This window comes from Arachis duranensis, unplaced genomic scaffold, assembly GCF_000817695.3.
Source record: "Arachis duranensis cultivar V14167 unplaced genomic scaffold, aradu.V14167.gnm2.J7QH unplaced_Scaffold_232527, whole genome shotgun sequence".
Taxonomy (NCBI): domain Eukaryota; kingdom Viridiplantae; phylum Streptophyta; class Magnoliopsida; order Fabales; family Fabaceae; genus Arachis; species Arachis duranensis.
In genome coordinates, this window is record NW_026264853.1 from 1,232,676 (window position 1) to 1,252,470 (window position 19,795).

Below are 19,795 nucleotides of genomic sequence, written 5' to 3' on the forward strand. Positions count from 1 at the left end.
GGAGACAGAACAATTAGTAATTGAAACCAAACCAAACCAGTTGGTTACAGTTCAGTTGAGACTGTTAGATGGGTGTAGTCCTTGCTTTATACATAATTAAATAGTGATCACCTAATGTTCAAGCCAACCCATCAAATGCTTTGCTGAATCTTCAGTCTCAATCTCAACCCTCACCAAATTATGCTTTATAAAGTTCTTCAGGTCTAAAACTATCATTCACACGCAAATAAGATACCATTGAGTAGATTTAATAAAACATCCACAACTCATTCTTTCTTTGATTCTAGCTAGTCCATTCCATTATGCTGGGAATAGCAGCATGTGTGGTGGTAGTGAGTGTTGTAATTTATGCATATAAAAGAATAATGCCTCCTCCACCAAAGGGTCCTCCTGTTATTACTTCACCAAGAATTAAGCTGAGAGATGGTAGACACTTGGCTTATAGCGAGAGGGGGGTCCTGAGAGAAAATGCTACATACAAGGTCATTCTTGTCCATGGCTATGACAGCTCCAAGGATATCTATTTGCCTCTTTCTCAAGTAAGAACTCCATTTGCCTCTCCAAGGATATTTAATTTGAAAAATGATTGCATATAATGAGAGTGACATACATGCAGGAAGTGATGGCAGAGCTGGGTTTGTACCTTGTGACATATGACAGAGCAGGGTATGGAGAAAGTGATCCAAATCCAAAGCGCAATGTGAAGAGTGAAGCATTTGATATTCAAGAACTTGCTGATCAGTTGCACCTGGGTTCTAAATTCTATCTTATTGGGATGTCCATTGGAACATACCCTGTCTGGGCCTGTCTCAAATACATACCCCACAGGCATGCTAATTAATTTGACCGTTAATATTCACAAATAAGTTCTCCAAAATTTTTATAATAGATTAGATCTTTGAGATAAGTGCATGGTGAAAATTTGCATGTTATTATCTTGGTATAAAATTAATAATTAATAATTATTAGATGATAATTTAATAAAACATAAAATCATTTAATCATTTTCAGTTACTAATTTCATATTGAAAATATCTGCATATGGTATCAACTGTGGAGAATGATTAACTGCTTGAGAAATGGAGAATAATTGCGTATGGTAAAAGTTGTTTGAGCCCTCTCTTGTTAATTAGGTGTTGGTTATGTCTGTTTATGTTGTTTTCTATGAGACCAAAATCTTTGTTCCCGGATAATAATACCCCCAAGAAATAACTGATTCTTAGATTGGCTTCTATGGTGATTAGGGCTGTGCTTTTTGTCTGATTATACTTAGTGCGACATAAACTTAAAAGCAGTATTCAAGGTTGTCTTTATATTGGAGGAGTTATGATTTTTTGGTGTTGGTGTTTAAGATATGTAGGTGTTGCTTAGGCAGTTAGGTCTTTTGGTTAGAGCTTTAGTTTGGGTGCATTATTGTGGTTTTGAATATTTGTCTTTCTACCACTGTTTAAATAATCAAGTACTACTCTAATTGATTCATAAAAAATAAAATAAAAATATCTACATACGAATCTTTACCTAAAAATAGTCAATTAAGTCTTTAGATTTAAAGACGTATAACTCTATAATTTCATCTCAAAATCTTTTAGAGGTCCATTTTGTGAAAACTACTTAATACTTTTAATTTTAAAGAATTATAATTCTATAATTTCATCTCAAAAATACTTTTAATTTCAAAGATCTACAACTCTATAATTTTATTACAAAATATTTTAGAAGTCTATTTTATGAAAAGTAATTAATACTTTCAATTTTAAAGGCCTATTATAACTCTATAATCTCAAAAATACTTTTAATTTCAAATACCTATAACTCTATAATTTCATATCAACATTTTTAGAGGTCTACTTTCTGAAAAGTAGTTGATGCTTGATAGCATTGATGGTTGGTGCAGGCTAGCTGGTGTGTCACTAGTAGTTCCTGTGATAAATTTCTGGTGGCCTTATTTTCCTCCAAAATTGGTGAAGCGGGAATTTGAGAAGCAACTTAAAAGGGACCAATGGAAACTGCGGATTGCCCACTATGCCCCTGGATTTGTGCTTTATTGGTGGATGACCCAGAAGTTCTTCCCTCGTGATTCTATATCTGAGAGACACCCTATACTTCTTAACAAACGAGACCTGGAAACTATGCAGCAAATGTCACAAGTACCTATGCCCAATCAGGTGCAATTTCCATTGCTACCTACTTTCATAGAGTTTACATAAATAAAACTCAATAATATAGTGAATCAATTGATGTTGCAGCATAAGATACGGCAGCAAGGTGAATATGAATCCTTGTATCGAGATATTATGGTGCATTTTGGAGACTGGGAATTTGACCCTATGGAGCTTCAAAATCCATTCCCACAAAATGATGAGGCTTCTTATGTGTATCTATGGCAGGGTCATGAAGACAAGCTTGTTCCATTTGAGCTACAAAGGTTCCTTGCAAGGCAACTACCTTGGATAAGGTATCATGAAGTTCCGGATGGTGGACATTTCATCATTCATGAAAAGCACTTCTGTGAAGCTATTTTTAGAGAACTTTTGCTTGGAAAACAACCAAAAATTAATTAATTATTGATTTGGCTAATTAATTAGACCAAATAGAACATGCTTTGATGTAATAAATAAACTCTAAATAATCAAATTAGTTTCTAAAAAATTATTTATTTTTTAAATTGGTTTTTAATATTTTTTTAAATCAAATTCATCTTTAAAGATTTTAAGTTAGTCATGTTAAGTCCTTCCGTCACTTTCATTATTAACGCCGTTAGAGTTTGCTAATATAGTATATTATGTGACATCACAACATATTTAGTAGTTTTAATTGACTATTAATACGATCAGTTTATGAAATTAGATCAAATCAACTTTAAATTGAAAATTTTTAATACCTCAAATTCTTTTCTTAATTAAATTTTGATTTGATCTAATTTTATAACTTTATTATGTTAATAGTCAATTAAAACTTTTAGATGTATGTTATAGTATCACTTAACATGTTATATTAGCAAATTTTGACACTATCAACAAAAAAATTAACAGAAGAACTAATGTTATTAACTTAAAATTTTTAAAAGATGAAATTGATTAAAAATATTTTAAAGATCAATTTAAAAAATGAATAATTTTTTAGAGGCGAATTTGATTTACAAAATAAATAAATAACAATGTAATAATGCTATATGTGTTAACCAAAAAACATTGCTTGAATAATAGGCTAATTTTTCCTTATATATATGATTGACTTGTTTATCACTGCGTGGGTATTCATAGCGGGGCTAACTATTTTTCCATTAGTGTATCTTGTACGTAATTAATGAGATTAGGAAGAATTTAACACAGCAGCATAACATACGTAACTCCATCTCCATCTCTCCTATCTGGGAAAAAAGAATGTTCTATATTTGATTCCTGCCACAAAATAATCACATCAAAATTTGTCTATATATATCCACGTTATTATTTTAAGGAAAATTTAGTCCCCCAATCCGTGTCTGTGTTCTAAAATAATTAAATATTGCGTTAGACGCACTTTTATAGTGGGTAACACACTAACACTTGAATCAGTAAATAGTAAAAAAGAATCATTTAAATAAAGATGTCAAAAATATTTTTTTAAAAATTAAAAATTTAATATATATAATCAATTAAATTATATTATTTTTATTAAAATTAGGTCAAATAAATTAATTTTTAAATAATTATATATATTAAATTATAATTATTAAAAAATATCTTAAAAAAAAAGCGTTTTCTGCGTCTTTATAAAGTATTCCCTAGTAAAAAACTAACATTTTATTAAAATTAAATTCTCCGCAAGAAGCAATTACGAATTGCAAGCAATGTTGTATTAGTGTAGGTAATCTCATATTAATTATTAAATCAAAACTTGCAGGATTAATCAAAATAAAGAAAGGAGCCAGAAAACAATAATGCTATGTTTGTTTGAGTGGAAAATGGAAGGAAAGAAAAGGGGGGAAAGAAAATGGAAAAGAAAATGATTATTTTTTATTGTTTGGTTGAAGAGGAAAATTGAGGGGAAAGAAAATGGATGGAAAAAAAATTGGTGAGCGCCCCACCAATTTTTTTTCTCTCCAACGTTGGAAAGAAAATGGAGAGAAAACTAATGTTTCTCTTTCTACTTCCAATACTACCCCTTCACTTTTTTCAATATATATTATAATATAGGGGTAAAATTGTCTTTTTATAACATTTCTTTCCTTCTTATTTTCCTTTCAACCAAACACATCTAAAGAAAATAAAAATCCACTCAATTTCTTTCCTTTCTTTTCTTTCCTTTCTATTTTCTTCCTCTCTATTTCTTTCCTCTCAACCAAACATAGCCTAAAAGTGACGGTGACATGCATCCAGCTAAATATATAAAAGAATATTCTGGAATGCTTAAAGAAAATGTGACATTTATTACTAAAATATAATTCAGGGCAATTTAAATGAGAGGCTTATGAAAATAAAAATAAAATGAAGAAGTCTGCTTTGTGTTATATTTGCATTGACAAACATATTATTATTATTATTATTATTATTATTATTATTATTATTATTATTATTATGTGCTATCACTCTAGTCTCTAATTACACTTTGCCACTCTGTATGTGATAGTGTGGTCTTAAATCGAAATATGCACAATTTCAGGAGCCAGCAATCCAGCATTATGAGCTTTAGTAATCAATTTTTTTTTCTTTAATCTTCAATCATCAATACAACTTGCCATTGTTGTTCTAATTTCATCAGGAATTTACTAACATCTAAACTTATGGTGTACGGTTATATTAAAATGCAAAAAAGTAAAAATAAAAATTAATCATCCTATTGAACTAAGTCAACAGAGATCACCTCCAGTAAGAAAATATATCTAATTTCAACAAAACAAACCCATGAAATATGTTAGACTTGTAAATTTCTACATTTCAATAAAGCAGTTCTAAGGATTAAGGAGATAAGTTCAAGTGATATTACTAGAAGATATTTTTCTTTTGAAAAAATAAAAGAAAAAAAAGATGCTTCCTTAATGGAACCTTTGTAAAGGATATCCCCCAGAAGCAAAGGAAACAACTTGAGAAAGTCAAATCAAGTACCTCAAAACCTCTCTGATTTAAACAAACCAAATGAACCAAATTCAGTTTTCATTCCATTCATATTTGATGTGCACACAGAAATAAAAAGCATAGCTTGGATCTACTAAGTCATCAAGAACAGATGAAAAGATTCGGATATCACCTTAAACTATTGTTCAGTGATAAAAAACCATCACAATCTCAGACAAATCAACTCTGCAGAGGTTTCTGTCAGGTAAACACTGATAAGATTTGTTCATTCTCAATGGTTTCAATATTATATATGTTGTTGGTTTTTGTTTCAGGGGACTAAGGTTGTTTCTCCAAACCAAGATGATCTTGTTATGATTTCACCAAGAATTAAACTCAGAGATGGGAGGCACCTGGCTTATCTTGAGAGAGGGGTTTCTAAGGATGTGGCAAAGTACAAGATCATCATTGTCCATGGTTTTGGAAGCTCTAAAGAGATGAACTTTCTCGCACCCCAAGTACAATTACTCATTCCCTTTCAACTTAAACAGAATAGTAGTACTATACAATTAAGATATTCATATGCTGAATAAGGTTAGATGACTGAAAACTCAACGTGTATATATACATATATACAGGAACTAATAGATGAACTAGGCATATATCTGCTGCAATATGACCGAGCTGGGTATGGAGAAAGTGATCCAAATCCCAAACGCTCGCTCAAAAGTGAAGCACTTGACATTCAAGAACTTGCTGATCAGTTAGAGTTAGGGCCACAATTCTATGTCATTGGAGTCTCAATGGGTTCATATGCTACATGGAGTTGCCTTCAGTACTTGCCCCACAGGTACAGAATTACAACCTCCCATATGGATATATAGATTGCAAGACAAAATAGTCTATTAGGATTTGTTTGATAAGAGGGAGATTGTGTGTGTATTGTATATCAGTATGCATAGTTTAAGCAAAGGACTAATTAATTTTGTGCAGGCTTGCAGGGTTGGCACTGATAGCACCAATGATCAATTACAAGTGGCCTTCACTTCCCAAGAGTCTAATAAGAGAGGATTATAGAAGGAAACTTGTGCAATGGGCTAGGTGGCTTGCAAGTTATTGTCCTAGGCTATTGCATTGGTGGGTAACTCAAAAGTGGCTGCCTTCAGCTGCTGTCATTGAAAAGAACCCAGCTTTCTTCAACAAGAGTGATATTGATATTCTAAAAACACTCCCTGGCTTCCCAATGCTTACCAAGGTACTACCTATGAAATTGGTATCCTGTATATATAAGATTATTCAACATTACATATGTTTTAACTTTGATTGTCATCACTTTGGTGTCTCATTTTGTTTGTCATCTTTGTATACGGAAGTAGGCATAAGCTGAAACACTTAAATTCCTTTTCTGTTATGTTGCTTGTTACAGGACAGCTTAAGGGAACAAGTTGTATTTGACACACTTAGGCATGATTGGAGGGTTGCTTTTGGAAAATGGGAATTTGACCCTTTAAAGCTCATGAATCCATTCCCTCATAGCACAAGTTCTTCAGTTCACATATGGCAGGGATATGAAGACAAGGTTGTGCCATCTCAACTTCAGAGGTTTGTGTCAGGGAAGCTTCCATGGATACATTATCATGAAGTTCCAGATGGTGGACATTTAATTGTGTACTATAGGGGATTATGTGAGGCCATATTAAGGGCACTCTTACTTGGACAAGAATACATTGCATATAAGCCTAATAAGTCAGCATTATTTGCACTCAATGGGGTTGAGGACAAATGTTCTTGCTCCAGAGAGGAGGATCCTACTTGTAGGGATCATTTAACCCTACCTCTTCATACTCCAAAGGACTAGTTTTTGCTTTTCATTCAAAAATGGTAGATATAGAGAGTTCTCCATGAAAATATTTATTTTGGATTGCTTTTTACATTTTCATCATCTGTTTATTGTTTACATTTTTTCTTCCTTTGGGAAAAATATGTCAATTGTGTAAATTATGTTTGTGATTTGTTGGATGAAAAATAGAAATAGAAGGTGCCTTATATGTAAATTACTAAATTATACTTAGCCATCATTTTTTTGGAATCATGCATGTGAAAGTGTTCTGTTTTTGACTAAGTGTGTAACTTGTTAGAAAGAAAGGAAGAATACATGAAAAAGATGGTCTTAAACTTACCTAGAATTTTTGGATTATAAACGTTTGGAAACAAAAGGAATAGAACTCTCCATCAACCTGAGATGTTCTTCTCCAAAACATGATCTATTTTTTAGATTTCTGTAGAAAGAAAGGTAAAGTTACATATCCTAAATTCTAAATTCTATCCTTAAATCTTAAACCTTTCAAAAAATAAAAGTTAAAAATGTAATTTTATAATAAGAGAAAAAATGGGCTAATGTTAATTAATTAAAATTGATTCCATATATTTATTCAAATTAAAAATATAGGAAGTAGATATCTATCTATTCTATTATATAAAAATCGGATGTCTACACTTAATGATGGAGCTAATATGGCATGCTCCAGAGTCTCGAGAGTGTTTCCTAATTTAATTATTTTAACTCATTCAATATAATTTATTAATTGATTTGATTAGATATTTAAATATTAATATAATTTATTATAATATATATTACTTAATTAATTTTACTACATTAATTATAAGTTGTTATATTAGTTAATTAATTTATTCATTTATAAAGTTTAAAATAAAATAAATAATTTATTGTTTATTCTAATTGAATTCATTAAATTTAATTATACATTACATACGAATTAATAATAATTTGTAAATCATTTTATATTATATATGTATTAACAAAATATTATATATGTCTTAATGTGTTAATTAAATATTATATACGCACAGAAAAATAAATACAAAGATGATTTATATAATATTGATAATATTATATTAGCATGGTAATTTATTTTGTTTTGATATCATACAGTATTGATAATGATAATATTATTATATAGTATTATATAAAATTTCTAATATTAGTATAGAAAATTAAAAAATTATTCCTTATGGTAATCATTTTTAGTGGAATAGTGTGTCTCTTATATAGTATTAATAATTGTTGCTTAATTTAAAGTAATTGTATGTTGGTATCTTAAATTTATTTTTTAATAATGACCTAAATAGATAAATCTAATTGAATTGAATGATTATATAAAATATTTTATATTATTAATATATTAAAATTAAATTATTTTTCGGTACAGAATTTTATAGGTAAATTTTATACAAGATTAAGTTATTTTATATTTTTTAATTTGTTTTATCTGTGTTACTTTATTTAATTTTAAGTAGCTTCATATTTACAATTACCGCCAGTATGATATTTTATAAAATATGAAAATCAATTTTTTTTATAATTTAAATATCAATGTTTGAGTTAATTTTAATTTAACTTTTTTAAATTAATGTTATCTTTTATTTAGATCTTAATTAATTTAAAATACAAAAATACTAATATATTTACTGTCACTTTAAATAATAATAACTTTAATTTATTTACTGTCTTTTTTTTCTTTTATATTTTGTTTAGCAAAGATAATATATGGATTAGGATGGAGTTAACAAATACTCTATGCGATGCATGTTTGGCACTGATAAATTCATATGAAATAGAAGAGAAGAAAACAAAAAACTAAAAAACACTTAGTTGAATGGTATAAACAGATTCATTGAAGCTAAGTGTCCATGGTTCTCATGTCTCATCTCATTTTTCGAAGTTCAAACACATTTTAAATGTATGAATTTTAATTATATTTGTTTTTTTCCTCTTCAATAAATACTACAATCTCTTCCTATTTTTGCTATAGGCTTGTCTTTTATTTAAAAAAACACACACAAAAATGTAAAAAGAAAAATTAAAGAAATTAAAACTGTTATTATATTTTAAAAAATTAAATGTTCTTTTAATTAAATATCTATGTAATTCTTATCTAGATATATAAATTGTATTTTAATATACTGAGTGGTAAATATAAAAAAATATATAATAGATAAGTTAAAATAACGAATAATGAGATATCTATCTATTCTATTTATTCTATTATATAAAAATTAAATTTTTGCACTTAATGATAAAGTTGACGTGGCATGTTTCTTAGAATGTTTCCTGATTTATTTTTTTAACTCATTAAATACAATTCATTTAGGTGGATTAATTATATCAACTAATTGAGATATTTAAGTATCACATAATTTAATATTATGTATATCAATTAATTGAATATAATTGTTAGAGTATAATTAGGATCAATTAGATCAATTAGCATTATTTAACATATCTAAATATTTATTATAGGATATTACGTCTTTATTATTTCGATTCTCTTAGCACCTATAAATACCCTTCTATATTGTATCATTTTACACAACTTGAATACACACAAACCTTTTCTCTACTGCTCTCTCTTACCCTTTCTAATAATAATAAGTACAGTTTAATTTAGTTAGAAGTTCATTATTTTATAGTCTTCTATAAAATAATCTTTTTATCACTTTAGATATTTTAACTCTTTTTTATTTTTTTCTCTTTACATGTAATTTTGTTGTGCATTAAATTTGTTTATTTAATTATTTAATGATGAAATATACTCAAGTTAATTCCATCATATAATAGTTTGTTTTCTCCTATATATTTTAATTTGTATATAGTTACTATTGATCTTACTGTTTTCAATCTTACTATTTTTGTTTTCTTGAATTGTTCTTTATTTTTTTATGACTTGATAATTTAAAAAAAAAAAGACAAAGAACAGAAAAAAAGATGGCCAAAGACAAATGTTAGAAGCCTAAAGCAGCAACATCATTTCTCAGCATTATTATTATTAATATGAACTTTATTATTTATTTTCTAACGTTCTTTAATACAAACTTCGTTTCTTTTTATTAATTATTATTAATACTTTTATTCTTTTCTTCTTTAATTATAAATCTCCTTATAATAATTTTTTGATCGGATATTTTTTTTGGTCTAATAAATTTTTTTCTCTATTTTTTTTGTCAAAAATAATTTATATTAGAAAAAAAAAGATGAAAGTAAATTTAAGATTCAAATTTAAATAAGATGTGCAAAGAATAACTATTGAATTCATTTGATCGATTTATACACTTTGTATTACCGTCATTGAAAATTTCAAATACTATTATAAAATTCTAGATATTTTTATTTTATTGTTCTTAAATTATATATTATCCCATGTATTTGAAGAGTTTCATCTTTTTGAAAATAAAGTGTGACATTATATACTTTTTAGATACAATAAATGAATAATAAGGTTAAAGTGAGTAACAAAATTGATTATAAATAAGATACAAATTTTTATAATTTCTAGCACAATTAACAAATTTTTAGTTTCAAAATAATTGTTTACTCTATTTTTTATTTTTATTTAATTTTTTATAATTTTTTCTTGATTTTTTTAATTAATTATGATTGTAATAACTCATCATAAATTTGTGTTTTGTAAAAAAAATTTATCAATCATAAAACACATAAGACTTAACTAAAAAATTTAAAAAATATTGATTAATCACAAAATAAAAAATTATGAATGGTGTTTTAATTATGTTTAATTATGTTGTAAAATATAAATTGGGACTATTTAAAATTAATTTTTTACCATTAATGTTAACTTCAATCATAATAAGGTAAAAAGTAAAAATTGTATATAATAATTTAATTTTATTATTTATACTACCAAAATTATTCTTTAATGTATTATATCCTTTTTATTTTTATTCATTGATAATCTTTAGTTTTCTATTTTTAATAAAAATTTGAATTGATTAAATAGATTATTTTTCAATTAGTAATATAATTATTATGATATTTACTTTGTTCAGTAATATTTTTTTAATTTATTTAATCTGATTAATCATCTCTTTCTTATTTTATGCTAATTTAATTAATTAAAGTTAATAAATTTCAATTATTTTAATTCTTGCAACTTTTTATTATAATAATATATTTCTATTAATGTATTAATATAATTTTAATATTTAAATGTCACTAATAATAATAATATATAATATGTCTAATTGTAAAAAATTTACTATTTTTTATACGATTAGACTAGACATATTTATATTCAATTTATTTAATTATTTAATTAAAATTAATTATATTAAATGATTATATTAATATTATGGTAGACTAATTATATTATTATTCATTAATTATATTAAGAGATTAAGATTATGATAGATTATCATTATTTTATTATTTTTTATTTTTTGATATTAATTCAGATGTTTAACTTCTTTTTATTATCATTTTTTATTCTCTTATTCTATGTGTTTATTCCCATAAATCTTACTAAATTAAATAAAGTACTGTATATATTTTTTTATTCTTCTTTTATATACACATAAAATTTATTAAATTATTTCTCTTCCATCTAAGAATTTTGTTTCTCTTCTATTTATATTTCTTTCCTTCAATATTTTATTGGTTCTTATTTTTCTAAATTTTATTTTAATTTATGTATTTGTTCTTACTATACCCAATTTTTTTATTTATGTATAATATACATTCTTATATATGTTATAGAAATATGATTTGATTCCATTAACTTATCAAAATTTTTGAAAAATATAAAGATAAAGCACAAAAATATATTTATAGATATTTTACTTTAATTTTTTAACTAAAAAATATAATTTTTTTGTCATATTAGTTGGAATTCAAAGTTAAATATGAATATTAATTTTTGAAATAAAATAAATATATTTTAAATTTTTTGCATCTAAAAATAATATTCTATCAATGTTAGAATTATTTAGATGGATAAGTAACCATGAATATAGAATTATTTAAGATGGTTAGAACTAAGTACATCTTTTTATTGAAAATACGAATTTAAAAATATTATATTCAATTCTCAATAGTCAACCTCTCATTGAACCATTATATTTTTAAAAGATTTTTAAAAAAATGAAATAGCTTTAGGTGTATAAATTTTGTAAAAATTTAATTAATTTAAGATATTTATTATCATTGATTAAAAAAGTAAATTAAAATGACAATTTAATATTTCTATACTCTTAAAATATTATTTATTTATTTTTCATGGATTCTTTATCATCCAATGATCACATTAATATAATTTAATTCAATAAAATTATTTATTATCATTTGATTGAATAAAATTTTTATTTTAGCTGAAAATTTTAGGATTTCTCAACCTCAAGATCATCCATGTTAAATCATTAAAAAATATAACTAAGAACGCGGAAACGTCTCTTCATTCGAGAGTATGATTGAGATCAGAGAACTTGGCTCTTGTGGTTCTTTGATTTTCGTCAACCAAAACCTTCTGTATTTTTTATAGGGCTGAATCACAATTTTACTGTAGGAAAAAGAGCTATGAAGGCGAGTTTGATGTGTTGGAGACCAAAATTCTAAAGTCATTATTTATATTTGAGTGTGACACTCATTAAACCCTAAAACTCAAATAAAATAGTATACATGATTTTAATCTCATTTATCCAAATCAAAAGTAATAATGACTTATTTAATTTAACATTTATGACAATAAATAAGATCACCGTTATATAAGTCATTTAATGTGAAATTACATAATTTACTATTATAATTAATATATGTATTATCCATAAATATATTAAGAAATAATAATTTCCTAACAATCTTCTACTTGGGTTATAAATATATATTTTCCTGAGATAACCTCTTATAAATTTTACGCGTAAATCTGAATGTTATTTCTCTTATTACTTTAATAATTTGGTCTATCTGATATATTAGTTATGAAATTACCGAAACTTTTATCACATTAGTGTCACAACAAAACTACGATGATCCCATACTAAAATACTCAACCACATAGATCAAATTTGGATGAGAAAATTCAGAAATTACATGCAAAAATAATCTCATGCATGTCTATTTTTAACTTGAGTAAAAATTCTATTTTATTCGGTGACAGACTTAGATGAAACTGCAACGGCAATATCCGGACATAGCGAAGGTGACTAAGTGATGAGTCTGTAGAAGAAGAAGAGAAGAACTTAACAGACTCACAATGAGAGAGAGAGAGAGAGAGAGAAAGGGAAATTTACCTAGAGAAAAGAAACTCGGCAAGAGAATGGTGGCGACGGGCTCAACAACGACGGTAACGGGATGAGCAGCGATGATGACATAAGCTGTGAACAGTGACGGATCCAGAAAAATTTAGTAATGGGAAAAAAATATAATAAAATTTAGGTATAGATATTTTTTTGCTTCCCACGATATTCAACAAGTTAAGGACTAATCTGTCATGAATTTGAATTCCATTTAAGAATTTACAATTGGCCCACAATGAGTTGCTATACATACGAGATAGAATTCGAACCCTCAATACTTATTTAAGCGGACGACTAAGTTGATCACTTGATCAATCTAAATTGGTTTAGATATATTCAAAATTTAAAATTAGAACTATCTAATACATATTGATAAGAACTAGAAATATACACACAATCATTATTATAATATTTAAAATAATAAAAATATAATTTCATACACATAGTATAATATTTAAAATAACAAAAAAATATTTATAAGGACCTTTTTTATTTTTAACATGATTAAATATTTTTTTATATATATATTTTTAAATAATTATTTTACTTATTTGTCAAATCTACTTATTATAATTTTTATAGTATAAATAAATTTTTTGACCAAAATAATTACAGTATATTAATACATAGATAATATATATTTTTATCTTAAATAATTTTTAAAAAATCACTAATAATTTAAGTTGTATTTAATTAGAAAACTAAGTTTTAATTTAATTATTAATTAATTAACTAATATAATATAATTAATTATCACTAATTTTTTAGTGTATTTATTTATTTTTCATATTAAATCAAATTTAACAATATAATTATTATTATGTGTTAAGTTTAACAAAATATTTTTTAACATAAAATACAAAAAAAAACTATTTATATTTTATTTTGAGACAAATATAATATAATAAGTGGTATATATGTATATAAGTATTACTTTTTTTAAAAAAAAAATTGTGGGGGCAAATGCCCCCTCTATATTAAAGTGGGTCCGTCTCTGACTGTGAAGGAAGATGGGAGCTGTGAATAGGTAAGCGGCGATGGACTCAGCAACAACATGACAGGAGCTATGCGGTTTTTTTGTGAAGAAGTCGAGAAGAAGAAGATTTTAGGTGAAGATGATTGAGTTTATCTTGCATGGCTATAAAGTATAGACCGAAGCTATGAATCATGTGTGATGTGAGACAAATTCTAATTCCTAAAAAGTGTTTATATGTATATATTCGGGGCGGGTGCACTCTAAATCCGTCCATACGCAAAATCTGCCCCGACTCGGGTCAAGTTATTACACTTTTCATCCGGGTACCTGCGTATTCGAAAACTCCTGCCAAGTCTAACCACGTATTGATACTCTATTTATTAAGGGTTTATCTCTAGCCAATAGATTGCTATATACACAAGGCGAAATTCTAACTCCAAATAGTTATTTAGGCGGACGAGTGAGATGATCACTTATCAAACTTAAATTGATTAAGACAAATATTATAATTATATATATTATTTAATTTTTAATAAAATTTTTAATATAATTTTATGTATTATCCGGTTTGTACGGAACATACACTAGTAATTTTAAAAATCAGAAACTGGTAAGTATGAAGAAACTGATTAGAGATTTTTATATTTTAACTTCTTTCTCTGACCTAATTAATATTGTCTTTGTAAATATGTAATGTGTATGAAAAAAATTAAGAAATTAAAAGAATAATGATTTGATCACAAAGGAATTAAAGCAGTGGTCCAAACTGCTGAAATAACAGAATTAACTTGTCAAACAACCCCATTGCCCAAGCGTTACATACATACATACATACATACATACATACATACATATGCATTGATGTCGCCAATGGCAGTTGAAGTCTCTTAAGTGTATATATGCGCAGTGTTACCCCCTTTTCTTGTATTCTATTCTTCAATTCCCTAACTACATTCCTTTCCTCTCTCTAGAATTCATCACATTCTCTCTTGCATGCTCTTCTTTCTTATTCAGGTATTCTTTATCTTATTTTACACATGCATACATCTCTTCCTTTTCCTTCCTTTACTTTACTTTTAATCTTACTCTTTCAAATCCATGATGATATGTGAGTTATGTTACTTGTTTTTGACATAATCTCATTCTTCTGATTGCAACACATTCAGATGTGTCTTTGCATGTTGCATGCAACTGCTTATATCAATTGTATCATATTTATGATTTTAATATTTTATCAAATCACTTTAATTTTGTTGATTTAGTTAAGTGGAATGCTGAATGTCTCTTTAATTCTTCATCAGCTTTTCTGGATCTGAGAGTTGAACAGGCCAATAGGGGGTTTGATTATTGGCCTGTTGATGCAACAAACAACAATGGCAGTTTCTGGAACAAAAACCATTTCTCATGAAACCCTAACACAAGAATTGTTACAATCAGAAGCAGCAGAACCAGTGAGCAAGCAGAACTCAATCCTCTCACTCACACTTGATGAGATCCAATGCAAGAGTGGTAAGAGCTTTGGATCCATGAGCATGGATGAATTCTTAGCCAGCATTTGGAGCTCTGAGGACAACAACAACAACAACAACAACACAAATCAAACCCTTCATGATGAACAAGCTTCTCAACACATCATGAAAAGTGCTGGAACAAAAACAGAACAACAACAACAAGGTTCATTCTGTGTCATCCCATCTCCAATTTGCAAGAAAACTGTGGAGGAAGTTTGGTCTGAGATCCACAAAGACCAAGAACCACAACAAAGGGATGAATCTAACAACATTGGAATGAATGAGGCACTTAGAAAGCAACAAACACTTGGGGAAATGACATTGGAGGATTTTCTAATTAAAGCTGGTGTTGTACAAGAATCAAAATTGACATCAAAATCAAGAGTTGCTACTACAACAATAATGCCTTTAGTATTTCAGAATCATATTAGCAACATTGCAAGTAGTAATAGACCAATGGATCCAAGTTATGCAGTGAGGTCTCCTATGGGGGTAGGATTCCCTAGCCAACAAAATCTTGGGAACCATGGGACTAATAACAATGGACTTGGAACATATCCAATTTTGTTACAGAATAATAATAGCTCCACAAGGCTTCTGGACTCAAGCGTGGGCAGCAGCAGGAAGAGGGTAATTGATGGTCCTCCAGAAGTGGTGGTAGAGCGAAGGCAGCGCAGAATGTTGAAGAATCGAGAATCTGCTGCAAGATCACGGGCGAGAAGACAGGTTTTGTAGTTACACTGTATGCTTATTAGTCAAGTAACCACTTTGAGTTATGCTTCATTGCTTCACATTCAGCAAAAAACTAAGATTTGTTACACTAGGTGCATGGAACTATAATGTCAAGTCATAAAGTCATGCCTACATTAAAAAGCCACTAACATTTGGACATGTTTTTGAGATAAAACGATATCTTGTGATGTTAATTTTCTTTCCCTTATGTCAAAGTCTTGTAATGCAGGCATATACGGTTGAACTAGAAGCAGAGCTGAATGTGCTAAAGGAAGAGAATGAGAATCTAAAACAAATTCTGGTACTCAATTTGTGGGAGAGTTCTGTTCTTAAATTACTTTTGATTTTTTTTTTTGGGAGCAAATTACACTAATCTCTCTGATGTTTGGTAAATTTCAAGCTAAGTCTATTCTATTTCTAAAATTATACATTTAGGTAGCAATATAACACTGAACACAGCCTATAAAGTATAAATTTAGCACTAACTTCCCTTAAAAGAAGTAGGGGAGATTAATTTCATTTAGACAAATAGAATGGGGATATGCTGAATTTTACCAAACCTCAGGGACGTCAGTGTAATTAATTATGAATTATGTTTTCTTATTCTTATTATATTGTTGTGTTATTTTGAATGTGCAATAGGATGAAGCAGAGCTCAAGAGGAAACAAGAGGTAGTGAGTGTTTTTCCAAATATAATATGAGTTATGTTTGATACATTGCAGGGTTATGATTTATGAACATAACTTTGTAATTTGTGCTTTTTATTTTATTGAAACAGATTTCACAGAGGAAGCACACAACAAAGCCACAAAAGAGGACAGAAAAATTGAGGGAAATAAGAAGGACTATTAGTGCAGCTTGGTGAACATGTCAACAGGAACCTTTAAAATTTAATGAGAATAAAATAAGGTGTCTCAGTGTGTGTGCTCTGTATCTTCTAAGATATATATCTTAAGAGTCTGCTAAGATCTTATTATCCTCTCTTCTTGACTTGTACATTTGGAATAAAAAATAATTCTTTGGCTAGTTCTTAACATTTTAATTGAGTTTAAGTAGTGTTTAACCCACAATTTTAAGGTGAATTAATACATTTACATGCAACATGGCTTCTATTTACTTATCAGAACATAAATCAACATAGATTTGAAAGGGAAAAGAAAAAGAAATTGGATGAACCAAAGATCTTCCATATTACCCCCTTTTTGTAATAAAATGAAGGGTTAACCACTATAAACGCCTTCGAATTATTCAAAAGCTAAGAGAAATGTACCTTAATGTACCTTAATGTACCTTAATTTTACTGTCGACAAAAATACCTATAAATAATTTAAAAATATAACAACAATATTTAACAGTAAATATATATTTTTAAAAAATGTTTTAGAGATTGAATTCTGATGTGATTTTTTACAAGAATAATTAAAAAAATGAGAATAATTGAAAAAATGAGATATTATTATTCTTAAAATTTGATAATTTTTTTGTAAGTATATATTTTTTGTGATTTTTTAAAAGTATTAGTAGTTGTTAACAAAAAAATTATAAAAAAAATGTATATACTCAACGAAAAATTACCAAATTTTAAAGGATACTAATATCTCATTTTTTTAATTATATTTGCAAAAAATTGTATCAAAATTCAATCTCTAATATATTTTTTGAGAAATACATATTTAATGTTAGATAATCCGCAAAAAAACTAACATTAAATATGTATTTCTCAAAAAATACATTAGAGATTGAATTTTAATGCAATTTTTTGCAAGCATAATTAGAAAAATAAGATATTATTATTCTTAAAATTTGGTAATTTTTTATTAAGTATATATTATTTTGTGATTTTTTAAAAGTATTATTGGTTATTAACAAAAATAATTATAAAAAAATTATATACTTAACAAAAAATTACCAATTTTTATGTATAATAATATATTATTTTTATAATCATACTTGCAAAAAATTGCATCAAAATTCAATCTCTAAAATATTTTTTGAAAATATATATTTACTGTTGGGCATTGTTGTTGTGTTTTTAAATTATTTGAAAGCATTTTTGTCGATAATAGAATTCGGGTGTATTTTTGTTAGGTTTAAATAATTTGGAGGCGTTTTTTGTGGTTAACCCTAAAATGAAAATAAAAATTATTTTCTTTGAGTCATTGTATTTTTTTTTTCATTGTACCCTTCACCCCTTTTATTTTTGGTTTCCCACGGTATCTCCCAACCCAGCAGGCCAAAGATTAATCCGCCGCGGTACTGAAGGGTTTGTCGCTGGCCAATGGATTGCTGCATGCACAAGGCGGAATTTGAATCCCCGACACTTACTTAAGCGGACTAGTGAGCTAATCACTAGACCAACCCAACTTGGTTTGTTTGTACCCTTCACCCTTAATTCGCCGCGGATGGGAATTTTTTTTATTGTATCTATGCCGTCTACTTTCTCTCTTTTTTTGGTAACAGTTCTCCTCTTTTTTCTATTGGGTCCACAAGGCCACATAGTTGATCCATTTCATTTTAGATTAAAAGCCCAAATATATACAGGTAGAACAAGACTTGAGCCCAAAGAAAAACCATCTCTCTGGTATAAGACCAAAAAGTTCACGTCCAAAAAAATGACCCAAAAACGTAACCCTCTTTAGTACGTGCATTGTATGATATGGTCAGTCTGAACAAAAATTTAGGAAATTTATTAGATGATTATTCACATAAAAATATTTTTGTATAAAAATATTGAGTTAAAAACTGTTAAATTATTTAATATATGTGATTAATTTATTTAATATGAATTATCATCTAAATTATTATTTTCATATGAAAATATATTCATAAAATTTTACATAAAGTGAGAATTTTGAACGGAAAATATTAGAGCAACAAATAAGTAAGTTTCTTTCTTTATTTTATTGAGAATTAGAAGAATATATAGGCGATAGTGGATTAGATTTTATTAGATTAACACATACCTAATCTAGACGCCCTTATGTAACTTGAGCTAAATTGGACGTAGAAAAATAAATCAAGTTGTTAGTAGCATGCAATATCAAATTGGACGGTTAATTAAATAAGCACGCCGACAATGACCTATATCGCTATCTCCCTATTATTTTATTTCTATAGTTCATAATGGATCCTAAAGTAATTAATAATCATGCATGATACATGGCCACAAAAGCCAAACTTAGTCTTATAGATACATAATTATTCTTCTTTTTTTCAGGGATTGATTCTTCAAAGATTGTCAAATATTTTTTAGCTAATATTTAATACAATTTTTTATTATTTATCAACGAAGAAAGAAGCTACTACATGCAATATTTATTTGTATATCAATATATATAGTAGAAACTCAAATAAATTATAATTATTTATCTCTTTCATTACGTACCGATTTAAGTATCATATCCATAAAAGTAACCTGGCAACTCTCCTTTGG

General features: G+C 27.3%; 3 protein-coding genes across 4 annotated transcripts; all 3 read left to right on the top strand.

Annotated features, from left to right (window-relative positions):
• The first annotated feature begins 233 nt into the window (after window positions 1–233).
• On the top strand, window positions 234–2,840 carry LOC127744267 (uncharacterized). Its single transcript, XM_052256552.1, has 4 exons — window positions 234–539; window positions 617–828; window positions 1,895–2,165; window positions 2,247–2,840. The coding sequence occupies exons 1-4, from the start codon at window positions 303–305 to the stop codon at window positions 2,559–2,561; spliced, it is 1,035 nt and encodes a 344-aa protein (XP_052112512.1). The 5' UTR covers window positions 234–302; the 3' UTR covers window positions 2,562–2,840.
• A 2,066-nt stretch (window positions 2,841–4,906) lies between these two features.
• LOC127744181 (uncharacterized) lies at window positions 4,907–7,125 on the top strand. Its single transcript, XM_052256462.1, has 5 exons — window positions 4,907–5,301; window positions 5,372–5,554; window positions 5,675–5,886; window positions 6,030–6,291; window positions 6,463–7,125. The coding sequence occupies exons 1-5, from the start codon at window positions 5,209–5,211 to the stop codon at window positions 6,892–6,894; spliced, it is 1,182 nt and encodes a 393-aa protein (XP_052112422.1). The 5' UTR covers window positions 4,907–5,208; the 3' UTR covers window positions 6,895–7,125.
• Window positions 7,126–15,020: 7,895 nt separating this feature from the next.
• On the top strand, window positions 15,021–17,463 carry LOC127744254 (ABSCISIC ACID-INSENSITIVE 5-like protein 1). Of its 2 annotated transcripts, none has more exons than XM_052256534.1 (5): window positions 15,021–15,132; window positions 15,420–16,355; window positions 16,591–16,662; window positions 17,004–17,033; window positions 17,141–17,463. In XM_052256534.1, the coding sequence occupies exons 2-5, from the start codon at window positions 15,477–15,479 to the stop codon at window positions 17,225–17,227; spliced, it is 1,068 nt and encodes a 355-aa protein (XP_052112494.1). In that variant the 5' UTR covers window positions 15,021–15,132; window positions 15,420–15,476; the 3' UTR covers window positions 17,228–17,463. The 2 variants fall into 2 exon arrangements, with proteins under 2 accessions (XP_052112494.1, XP_052112493.1); XM_052256533.1 differs by having other exon boundaries at window positions 15,058–15,132; window positions 15,381–16,355.
• Window positions 17,464–19,795: the final 2,332 nt, after the last annotated feature.

What these genes read in the sequence shown, in the direction of transcription:
- LOC127744267 (XM_052256552.1), top strand. Translation starts at nt 303, where the DNA reads ATGCTGGGAATAGCAGCATGTGTGGTGGTAGTGAGTGTTGTAATTTAT. An exon ending in TCTATTTGCCTCTTTCTCAA is followed by an intron (nt 540 to 616) that starts GTAAGAACTCCA and finishes ACATACATGCAG; the next exon opens with GAAGTGATGGCAGAGCTGGG. An exon ending in AAGTACCTATGCCCAATCAG is followed by an intron (nt 2,166 to 2,246) that starts GTGCAATTTCCA and finishes TTGATGTTGCAG; the next exon opens with CATAAGATACGGCAGCAAGG.
- LOC127744181 (XM_052256462.1), top strand. Translation starts at nt 5,209, where the DNA reads ATGAAAAGATTCGGATATCACCTTAAACTATTGTTCAGTGATAAAAAA. An exon ending in TCTGCAGAGGTTTCTGTCAG is followed by an intron (nt 5,302 to 5,371) that starts GTAAACACTGAT and finishes TTTTTGTTTCAG; the next exon opens with GGGACTAAGGTTGTTTCTCC. An exon ending in GCTTCCCAATGCTTACCAAG is followed by an intron (nt 6,292 to 6,462) that starts GTACTACCTATG and finishes TGCTTGTTACAG; the next exon opens with GACAGCTTAAGGGAACAAGT.
- LOC127744254 (XM_052256534.1), top strand. Translation starts at nt 15,477, where the DNA reads ATGCAACAAACAACAATGGCAGTTTCTGGAACAAAAACCATTTCTCAT. An exon ending in AGAATCTAAAACAAATTCTG is followed by an intron (nt 16,663 to 17,003) that starts GTACTCAATTTG and finishes AATGTGCAATAG; the next exon opens with GATGAAGCAGAGCTCAAGAG. An exon ending in AGCTCAAGAGGAAACAAGAG is followed by an intron (nt 17,034 to 17,140) that starts GTAGTGAGTGTT and finishes TTATTGAAACAG; the next exon opens with ATTTCACAGAGGAAGCACAC.